The 11,754-nt window shown below is 38.3% G+C and overlaps 1 protein-coding gene across 1 annotated transcript; it reads left to right on the top strand.

Moving 5' to 3' along the window:
* The first annotated feature begins 8,991 nt into the window (after window positions 1-8,991).
* LOC136877341 (carboxypeptidase N subunit 2) lies at window positions 8,992-11,189 on the top strand. Its single transcript, XM_067151301.2, has one exon. It carries the CDS (start codon window positions 8,995-8,997, stop codon window positions 10,522-10,524), a length of 1,530 nt encoding a protein of 509 aa, XP_067007402.2. The 5' UTR covers window positions 8,992-8,994; the 3' UTR covers window positions 10,525-11,189.
* The last annotated feature ends 565 nt before the right edge of the window (window positions 11,190-11,754 follow it).

The raw sequence follows: 11,754 nt of genomic DNA, 5'->3' as shown, positions 1-11,754 counted from the left end.
GAAGCTGATTCACCTCCAACAGCGGAAGAAATAAAGGAAGCAATAAAAAATCTTAAAAATAACAAAGCTAGTGGGGAAGACTCCATAACAGCTGAACTTTTAAAATGGGCTGAACCAAAAATTATAGAAAATCTACAAACAATCTTTGAAGAAATTTGGGAAACAGAAAAGATCCCAGAGGATTGGAAAGTGGCTCTAATACACCCATTACACAAGAAGGGTAACAAGCAGGATGTCAACAACTACAGAGGTATATCTCTCTTGCCAGTTGCTTACAAGATATTCTCAACAATACTACTAAATAGAGTAAAATCGACACTGGACAGTCAATTGGGTGAATATCAAGGTGGATTTAGAGAAGGAAGATCTTGCTCCGAACAGATTTTCAACCTGAAATCTATAATTCGACACAGATTAATAAACTCCAAAGACATAGTTGTAACATTTATTGACTTTAAAAAAGCCTTTGACTCTGTTGATAGGGAAACCCTAGATAAAGTAATCCGTGAATTTGGAGTTAAAACTAAATTGGCAAACCTAATTCGTGAAACACTTACAGACACTATCTCGAAAGTAAAGTTTATGGGTGAAGTATCTCGACCTTTCAAAATAAATACAGGTGTCAGGCAGGGCGATGGTCTATCTCCACTCCTTTTCAATTGTGTCATGGAGAAAATTGTAAGAATTTGGAATGAAAAACTGAAAGAATCTAAAATATTGCCACTCATGCTGGGGAAGAAGAACAAAGGTGTTGCAATAAATTGCCTAGCATTTGCAGATGACTTTGCCATACTTTCAGAAAGCCTTACAGATGCAGCAATGCAAGTCAATCTCCTTGAAAAGACAGCCAACATGACAGGCTTGAGAATCTCTGCCGAGAAAACAAAATTTTTGACGAATATAAAAAGTGCCCCAAAGTTTTTAGCAACGGATATTGGTCGAATAGAAAAGGTAAAGAAATTCAAATATTTGGGTGAGACAATTCAAGAAAATGGTTTAGAAAAATCTGCTATAGAGGAGAGGATACAAAAGATGGAAAGAGTATACGGTATACCTAAGAATACTTACAACAAAAAGTGCTTATCAAGGAAAAATAAAGCACTACAACACAGTAGTGAAACCAGAATGCCTTTATGCCAGCGAATGTCTAGCACTGAACTACAAGCTTGATAAATTAGAAATATTAGAAAGAAGAATTATAAGGAAAATATTAGGTCCTCCAAGAATTGCAGAGTTTTGGAAATTAAGAAGTAACAATGAAATTTACCAGAACGTAGAAAACATATCAGAAACCATAAGAAAAAGGAGATTGCTATTTCTTGGACATATTTACAGAATGGATGACAATGGACTAACTAAACGAATCTTCAAGTACCTTTGGGAAAAGAAATCAACTACCACCTGGCTTCAAGAAGTCAAGAAAGACCTGGAAAGGAACAACATACGAGAAGAAGAATTATTGGAAAGAAAGATTTTTAGGAAGAAAGTCTTACAAATGGAAGGATTCCAAGGGAGGAAGGAAAAGAAAACAGGCACAAAGTGGACTGAAGACAGGAAAAAGAAACACAGTGAAACAATGAAAGAATACTGGAAAAAAAGGAAAGAACAACTAAGGAGGAACAATTGAAATTGTAATGTGGTCCTTAGAAGGCCGGAACGCAAGAAGAAGAAGAAATAAATAAATAAATAAATAAATAAATAAATAAATAAATAAATAAATAAATAAATAAATAAATCTATATATCTATATATATATATAAAATAGCTTGTCCTGACTGACTGACTGACTGACTGATTCATCATCGCCGAGCCAAAACTACTGGACATAATGAAGTGAAATTTTGGGGATACATTCATATTAAGATGTAGGTGCTCGCTAAGAGAGGATTTTTGGATATTCCGTTGCTAAGGGGGTGAAAAGGGGGGGGGTGAAGTTTTAAAATGAGTGCACCTATATCTCAAAACTTTAAAAGTTTACAAATGTAAAAATTGGTATTTAGAATCTTCTTTGAAAATAAGGAAACACGTATTTTTTTGTTTTCAGAAAATCCCAATAGGAGGGGTGAAAAAGGGTGAAAATGGGGGAAAATGTGTTCAATGCCTTTAATCAGGATACCGGTAGTTATATCTCAGAAACTGAAGATATTACAGACCTGAAAATTGGTACTTTTGATCTCTTTTAAAAATAAAGAAACACGTATTTTTTTGTTGTTGGAAAATCTAATTAATGGGAGGGTGAAAAGGGGGTGAATTTTTAAAATTAGTGAATCTATATCTCCAAACTTTTAAAGTTTGCAGATGTAAAAATTGGTATTTAGAATCTTCATTAAAAATAAAGAAACACGTATTTTTTTGTTTTCGGAAAATCGCAATAGGAGGTGTGGAAAAGGGTGAAAAAGGGGTTGAATGCCGTTAATGAGGCTACTTATATCTCAGAAACTGAAGATATTATAGACCTGAAAATTGGTGTTTGGGATCTCCTTTAAAAATAAAGAAACACGTATTTTTTTGTTTCTGCAAAACCCAATTAAGGGGGGTAAAAAAGGGGTAATATTTTAAAATGAGTGTATCTATATCTCAAAACTTTTAAAAGTTATAGGTGTAAAAATAGGTATTTAGAATCTCCATTAAAGATGAAGAAACACGTATATTTTGTTTTCGGAAAATCCTAATAGGAAGGATGGAAAAGGTTGAAAAAGGGGTCGAATGCATTTCATAAGTCTACTTATATTTCAGAACCTGAAGATATTACAGACCTGAAAATTGGTGTTTGGGATCTCCTTTAAAAATAAATAAACACGTATTTTTTGTTTGTGGAAAATACAATTAATGGGGGTGGGGGTGAAAAGGGGGTGATTTTTTAAAATGAGTGTATCTATATCTGAAAACTTTTTAAGTTTATAGATGTAAAAATTGGTATTTAGAATCTCCTTTAAAAATAAAGAAACACGTATTCTTTTGTTTTCAGAAAATCCCAATAGGAAGGGTGTAAAAGGGTGAATAATGGGTTGAATGCCCTTTCATGAGGATACTTATATTTCAGAACCTGAAGATATTACAGACCTGAAAATTGGTATTTTGGATCTACTTTAAAAGTAAAGAAACACGTATTTTTTCGTTTTTGGAAAATCCAAATATTGGAGGGTGAAAACGGGGGTGAATTTTTTAAAATGAGTGTGTCTACATCTTAAAACTTTAAAATTTACAGATGTAACAATTGGTGGTTAGAATCTCCTCTAAAAATAAAGGAACACGTATTTTTTGTTTCCAGTAAGTCCTAATAGGAGGGGTGTAAAAGGGTGAAAAATGGGTTGAATGCCTTTAATGAGGATACACATATCTCAGAAACGGAAGATATTACTGAACTGATAATTCGCATATGGGATTTCCTTTAAAAATAAAGAAACACGTATTTTTTAGTTTTTGGAAAAGCCAATTAATGGCGGTTAAACAGGAGTGACAAATTGGGGTGAATTTTTTGAAAGACTATATCTACAGAATATCTTGGAATCGTAAAATGTTACAGACGTAAAAAGTGGGTGTGAATCTCCTGTAAATGTAAAGAAATATAGGTTATTTGTTTTTGGAAACTCTACTTAAGGGGAACCCAAAAGGGGTGAAATCTTAAAATGAGAATTTTTACGGATATCTAAAAAACTTAACATGTTACAGAAGTGAAAAATGGTATTTTTTTATCTCTATTAAACATAAAGAAAAGTGTATTTTTAGTTTTCGTAAATACCACTTGGGTGGAGGGCGGGGGGGGGGGGTAAAAGTGACTGAAAATGGTGATGAATTCTTTTAATTAGGCTACTGATCTCAAAAATGAAGATGTTACAGACGTGAAATTTGTTATTTGCAATCTGCTTTAAAAGTAAAGAAACAAGTATTCTCGGAAAATCCAATGAAGGGGGGGGGGAGGGGGAAGAATTGAAACATTAGTTGACTTAATTGTATGAGAATACATACATCTAATACTAAAGTTGTTACAGACGTGAAAATTCGTATTTGGTTCTCCTTTAAAAACAAAGAAAGAGGCGTTTTGGTGGGGAAAGCATCTTGGAGGGCGGGAGTGTAAAGGAGTTGAATTCCTTTCATGAGGACACATAAATCAAAAACTGAAGAAGTTAGAGTCGTGATAATTTGTATTTAGAAGATCCTTTGCTATTAAAGAAACAAATATTTTTTTGCGGGAAAATTCATTTAGGGGGAGGAGAGATTATTGTGAAATGAAGTGAAAAAAAGTAAATTATTTTTATGTGGATACTTATATCTCAAAACTGAAGGTAATAGACGTGAACATTGGTGTTTGGAATCTCCCTTAAACATAAAGAAACAAGCATCCTTTTAATTCTGTTTCGGGGGGAGGGGGCTGTAAATAAACTTAACGGCGGTGGGGTGTAGAAGGAGGTGAGACCAATTGATTTTACTGTTATTAATGTACTTATAAGGATCCTCCGTTGCTCAGGCGGCAGCGCGCCGGCCTCTCACAGCTGGGTTCCGTGGTTCAAATCCCGGTCACTCCATGTGGCATTCGTGCTGGACAAAACGGAGGCGGGACAGGTTTTTCTCCGGATACTCCGGTTTTCCCTGTCATCAGCCATTCCAGCAACACATAATAGTAATAATAATAATAATAATAATAATAATAATAATAATAATAATATTCCGGACCGTCGTCAAATTGCGGACCGCGATGGAAACGGCTCCTGGACGGGTAATGACTAAGAATGCAGTCCGGTCGCGGGTTCAGTGCCGCCAAGGCACCCAGTATGACAGCACGCCGGATCTCCTGAAGGATTATATCCGTATTAAAAATATTATAGGAAAAGATGGCAAAGATTTACGGACCCAACTGACATGGAGGAATATCTGAGCCTAACCCGGGAAGTACGAAATCGATTGCTGGAAAGGAAGATTTAAAAATGGGAGGAAATGTGCCGTACAATAATAGATCGGGAATTTTGGTGGATTCTCGCAGAGAACGAGTCAGATCGCGAATTTCGGCGGATTATATATCTAAATAAGCATTCAATTATAAATTTCAGTATAATACCGTAGCGAAGCACGGGTATCTTGCTAGTAAATAAATAAATAAATAAATAAATAAATAAATAAATAAATAAATAAATAAATAAATAAATAAATCAGAGCGTTTCGGTGTTCCATAATGCTACGTCTCTGTAACTGAAATAACAAAATGGCATACAGCACTCTCCATATATCTTTTGAAGGAAAGGTTCTGAGGCCCAACAGGTTCTCGCAGTACAGTATTTAGGCGTTACATTAGATCGCAACCTCTCTTTTAAGCAACATCTTTCAAAATAATGTTGCAGCGAAAATAAAGAGACGTAATGACATATTACAGAAGCTCTGTAGAACAACTACCTCGAGGTGCTCTGCAGTGAGATTGGCCTTCTCTGCAACAGGGTATGATTGTCCAGTGCGGCTCAACAGTTGTCATCCAATTGACCCTCTACTGTCCTGTAGTCTCTTCCAAATTGGTCCGTTCCGAGACGTGCATGGTCTTCTATATACCGCATTAATGAGAAGTTCATTGCCTCTAATAGATCGCATGGGCCATACCTTCCTACGCCGCCATTTTGTAAATGGTCTACGAGATGCGAACGGGCACAACTTTAAGATTCAAATTCAGATTGAAACATACTTAGTTTTGGTAAACTGACATAATAAATTCTGTGGTGAATGCAGAAACGACATTATCCGAGATTTGGAAATGTAAGATAACAGCAAATTTAATTGATGTTGGTGAATACGGACCTTGTCCGCCTCTGTGGTGAAGTGGTTAGTGTGATTAGCTGCCACTCCCGGAGGCCCGGGTTTGATTCCCGGCTCTGCCACGAAATTTGAAAAGTGGTACTAGGGCTGGAACGGGGTCCACTCAGCCTCGGGAGGTGAACTAAAGGTGGGTTCGATTCCCACCTCATCCATTCTGGTTTTCCGTGGTTTCCCCCTTCTCCTCCAGGAAAATGCCGGGATGGTACCTGACTTAAGGCCACGTCCGCTTGCTTCCCTCTTCCTTGTCTATCCCTTCCAATCTCCCCATCCCCCCGCAAGGCCCCTGTTCAGCATAGCAGGTGAGGCCGCCTGGACGAGGTACTGGTCATCCTCCCCAGTTGTGTCCCCAGACCCAGAGTCTGAAGCTCCAGGACACTGCCCTTGAGGCGGTAGAGGTGGGATCCCTCGCTGAGTCCGAGGGAAAAACCGACTTGGGAGGGTAAATCTAGAAAGAGAAGAAGAAGAAGAAGAAGAAGAAGAAGAAGAAGAAGAAGTGGGGAATCATTACTTCTCTCCAGTGTAACTTGATGCCCCTCTCAAGACTGTCTAGTGGCTAATCATGGTGATTGGTCGGACTTCATCAGTGTTTCGCCAGATTCACTTCAGTGGACTAATGCCTCAGACATACGAATGTGAATGTCGTAGATCATGTTAGCATGTAGTTGTAAAATCATTTTTTATGTTTATCTTCAGTGTACGCCTCCGTAGCGTAACGGTTAGCATTATTAGCTGCCGTCCTCGGGGGTACGGGTGCGATTCCCGGTACTGCCAGAAATTTAAGAATAGCAGGAGGGCTGCTATGTGGTGTAATGCAGCTCACCTCCATTGGGGTTGTGCCTAAAAGAGCTGCACCACCTCAGGGATGAGCACACGAGTTTAAATTTACATTCGTACACTTCATATAATGTTTACCATACTCTAAATAAAACAAATAACTGTTGGCTAATTACCCCTACCCAAACTTTCTTTTAGATAGCTCAGAATTCCAGTATCCCTGTGATCTCTTTCCATAGCCCCATCGCCTTTCATGGGCCATTTCTTGTACACTCTAACGTTCTTAGAAGTGTCAAGCTTCTAGCTTTCCTTATGCTATAAACCTACATGAGGGCTGCCTGGACGAGGCGGTAAAGGCGTGCTCGGTTCGCCCGGAAGGAAGTGAGTTCGAATCCCCGTTAGGAAGACGTAAAATTTAAGAAACGAGATTTCCACTTACGGAGGTGCACATGGCCCTGAGGTTCACTCAGCCTACACCAAAAATGAGTACCAGGTAAATTCCTGGGGGCAAAGGCGGGCGTAGAGCTAAGCACTCCTCCACCCCATCAAGTGCCGAGGTTACGAATAGTGGAAGCCTTTACCTTCCATCACTCTAAGGGCCTTCATGGCCTGTACGGAGATGACTTTGCTTTGCTTTATAAACCTACATGTTAACAGATCTCAAATTCAACAACGACAATAATAATAATGATAGTGGAATGACAGGGATGAAATAGATTCATAGAGTAGGATGAGTGAATATTGAATTTTCACGATCGCATTGTACGTAGCATGACCTCGATTTCGGTTATTAGAATTAGCATGGAATTTGGGTAAGGTTCCTTCTGATTATGAAAGCAGCCATTTATTGCACCTATCTATGAGCGTTTTAGAAAAGAGGATGCGATCGATGGTGAATAACAAACTGGACGAATGTGGTTTCAGATCACAGCAGGGCTGCCAGGGCCAGATTTTCAGTGTGCATCAAGTAACTGAAAAATACTACGAGAGGAATAGACGGCTATGCCAACGTCCCGTATACCTACAGAAGGTATACGAGAAAAAATACCATGGAAAAAATGCTGACTTTACTGATTATGAGAACAGGGGTAGGTTATTACAGACATTCAAAGGAATTTATGTTGACAGTCGGGCTGAAGTGAGAACTCATGTTAGAATGAGTTCTTGGTTCAAAATAGTTTCTGATTTTAGAGAAGGATGAAAGGTATAAAGTGGCAAGAAGGGAGTTGGGTAGAAATGAACTTATCAGCTTGACCTGTGGTGACGACTTGGTTTTACTGGCCAACTCTGCTGAAAGACATACCAGACAATAATAATAATAATAATAATAATAATAATAATAATAATAATAATAATAATAATAATAATAATAATAATAATAATAATAATAATAATAATAATAATATCGGTCCTGTGGTCGCGGTGTTGCGAGTCTGCCTCTTACCCGGAGGCTTAGGGTTCGACTTCCAGCCCGGTCAGACCTCGATTTGAGGGCTGGATCGCGGTCCATTCAGCCTACATGAGAGCAATTAAGGAGCTATTCTTCGGTGATACAGCGGCCGTGGTTTAAACAGCCAAGAATAATATAATCTACCGTATTATTATTATTATTATTATTATTATTATTATTATTATTATTATTATTATCATCATTATTATTAACATTATTATTACTTACTTACTTACTTACTTACTTACTTACTTACTTACTTACTTACTTAATCTGCTTACCCTCCAGGGTTGGATTTTCCCTCGGACTCAGCGAAGGATCCCACCTCTACCACCTCAAGGGCAGTATCCTGGAGCTTCAAACTTTGTGCCGAAGGATACAACTGAGAAGGATGACCAGTACCTCGCCCAGGCAGCCTCGTCTGCTGTGCTGAACTGGGGCCTTGTGGGAGATGGGAAGATTGGAAGAGATAGACAAGGAAGAGAGAAGGAAGCGGCCGTGGCCTTAAGTTAGGTACCATCCCGGCATTTGCCTGGAGGAGAAGTGGGAAACCACGGAAAACCACTTCGAGGATGGCTGAGGAGAGAATCAAGCCCCCCTCTACTCAGTTGACCTCACGAGGCTGAGTGGACCCTATTCCAGCCCTTGTACCACTTTTCAAATTTCGTGGCAGAGCCGGGAATCGAACCCGGGCCTCCGAGGGTGGCAACTAATCCCACTAACCACTACACCACAGAGGCGGACATTATTATTATTATTATTATTATTATTATTATTATTATTATTATTATTATTATTATTATTATTATTATTATTATTATTATATCACATATCACATTTTGAGCTGCACATGAATACCACACGATCAGCGAGATGTCATACATAGTACAAGGTGCGGACGATTTGTTTAGTTAAGCGCTTTATCTAATCTGCTCGCCAGTCAAACTGGTGGCTCAGTTCATGTTGGAGCAATGCTGCGCATAGTTATATTCTTGTGTGTGCTCTGTGTCGTGTATTCCGACCATGACTGTGACGTGAGGTGTAAATGTGAAAATACGTTTATGAATTGTTCTGGTAGAACCTTACTCACTACATTCGGTTTGTTTGAACGTTTGGGTATTACAAACATTGATTTATCTCATAATCGTTTGAACACGTCCACGTTTACAAAGCTACCAACCGATTTAAAGGAGCTGAATTTGTCTGATAATAATATTTCAGTCGTCCCAAGTGACATGTTTCATTCCACACGTCTGAGTAAACTGGACCTATCTTGTAATAAAATCAGTGAAATTCCGGAATCCTTGAAAACACTGGAGGTACTTGATGTGTCACACAACAATCTTGGACGTATCAGCTTTATCAAGAATATTGTGAGCTTAAGGGACTTAAGGGCATCATTTAACAGTATTGCAACTCTAGAAGATAATATTTTCGAGGAGTGTACTAATATGACAGTTCTGGATCTGTCCCATAATTTTATATCTATATCTGATCCAGTATTCAACGGTTTATCTTCCTTAGAACAATTAAATCTGTCATTTAATAAACTATTTGAAGTTCCCAAAATTTTTCAACTCAAGAAGTTGAAAACTCTCGATCTGTCCAGTAACAAGATTGCCACGCTCAATGAAAGTGATTTCTCAGAACTTAACTTTCTTTCAGAACTTGATTTGTCTAACAACTCTATAACTGCTGTTCCTGAGGACATGTTTTTACGTTGCCGTAGTCTAGAACGGCTCTTACTTTCTTATAATAAGATAAAGGATATTCATTCTAATGCTTTCGGAAAAAGCAGACAAGGTCCTGCTGATACAAATTCTTCAAATTGCAACCCTACTTTTACCAATATATCAACTCCCAAATTGGAAAAGCTGGATTTGTTTCAAAACAACTTAAATCGACTGAACAGTATTTTCTTTTTAAAAAGCTTCTCATATTTAAATGTTAGCAATAATAATTTAACAACACTGGACAAGGATTTAATTTGTTGGAAGTACTCATTAAAAGAAAATCTCAGTCTTGAAATAAGGCATTTAAACTGTGAATGTGGTGAATTATACAGCACGTATGAGTTATCCGTGAACTTGAGAGTACCAATTAACGCGTACTGTAGCGATGGTGTGCCGTGGACAAGTCTTGAAGAGATGAACTGTAACACTACGACAAGTACTAGTACTAGTACTAGTACTAGTACTAGTACTAGTTCGTCTCCTGCAGTTCGTAGTACGGCAACCACTGAGCCATCTGCGACCTCATCGGAGGCATTTACGTTGGTGACCAATACTCCAAAGGAGAACGGAACAACAGCCTTTGTAAAGGACACAGTGTGTCCGCACACGACCCTAATCATGTTTCTTGAGATCATGTCTTGGTCTTATCTCGCAGTGATGGTCATCCTGACTGTAACCGCCGCTGTGTTCCTAAAAATGGTAGGGGACATTCAAGTGAATGAACTGTGGTGGGAAGAGAGGACGCCATCACGTACCAACATTTCCTGAATTGATGTGTTCTCCCTTCCAATGGAGTGTTTTAAATATGCCAACATTACATTGTGTATCTCACTACAACTCCTTTCCACACCCTGGTTGGGTCGCAAGTGCGAACTGTGTAACTCATATGGACTTGGCCCGGTTACACAGCCGGATGCCCTTCTTGATGCCAACGATATGTGGAGAAATGCATTCACTAGTGCGTGTTTCTGTGGTGGTTGGTTGGTATTGTGATTTGCTGTGTGTATATGAAGAGGAGTGCATTCAGAAAAGTACAATCACCCAGTACCCGTGGCAGAGGAATTAACCTGACGCAGTGAAAATTCCAGACCTGGCCGAGAATAGAATCTGGGTCATTCTATACAGAAGGCCTCGTCGCTGATAATTCAGCCAAGGAGCTGGACTACTTAACGTTTCTTTTAAAAAAATTAACACTTAGTGCGGTCAGTGTCAACTTCGGAAAAAATATTGAAATAAGCACATGCGTAAGGTTTGTTTACTATTGTCGGTGTTGCTTAATTTGAGTTGATATAAACATTTTGATTTTTCGACCATTCCGAAATAATTTAGGTAAGTGATCAGTTTAAGTGGGGAGGTATATATTGTACCCTTTCTTGTCAAGAAATTGTATTTTCCAATTATTTTTGTTTGTAGAATATACTTCATACACCATATCTGGCCACTGCTCGATTTTTGGAAATTTAACTTTATTATCTTTAATATTGCTATATTTGCTTTTATCACCTACAAATTTATTATCATACTAGGTGTAAGGGTTAATGGCATATGGCGGTGGCGGAAAAAATCAGGATTGACGCCAATAAGGTTAGGATTATTAACTGCATAACTATTTTGTTACCAAAGTCATCAAAATATGAAACTGCATTCAACCTTCCTACAGTTTCCGGTTTCATACCATCCTTGTTAACAGAAATATTTTCGGGGCAGCACTTTTTTTAAAAATGTGAGAATGCTCTTGCTTTGAAGACGCAAAGTATATATTAAAATTAGTTTCCCTGTTCGATTTTAGTGATAATTTTTTCAACGTAAGAAATGCATCGTTAACAGTGCACCTGAAATTTACTAACAATATAAGGCAAGCAAAGCTAAGCAGAGTCATCTCCGTACAGGCTACGAACGACCTTTGGAGGAATGGAAGGGAGAGGCTTCCACTCACTATCCGTAATCTTGGCACTGAATGAAATGGAGTGGTTACCTTTATACCCAGCCGCCTTTGCC

This window comes from Anabrus simplex, chromosome 1, assembly GCF_040414725.1.
Source record: "Anabrus simplex isolate iqAnaSimp1 chromosome 1, ASM4041472v1, whole genome shotgun sequence".
In the NCBI taxonomy this organism is placed as follows: domain Eukaryota; kingdom Metazoa; phylum Arthropoda; class Insecta; order Orthoptera; family Tettigoniidae; genus Anabrus; species Anabrus simplex.
The sequence above is the reverse complement of the archived record's forward strand: the minus strand, read 5'-3'. Positions and strand labels throughout refer to the sequence as shown.

What these genes read in the sequence shown, in the direction of transcription:
- LOC136877341 (XM_067151301.2), top strand. Translation starts at nt 8,995, where the DNA reads ATGCTGCGCATAGTTATATTCTTGTGTGTGCTCTGTGTCGTGTATTCC.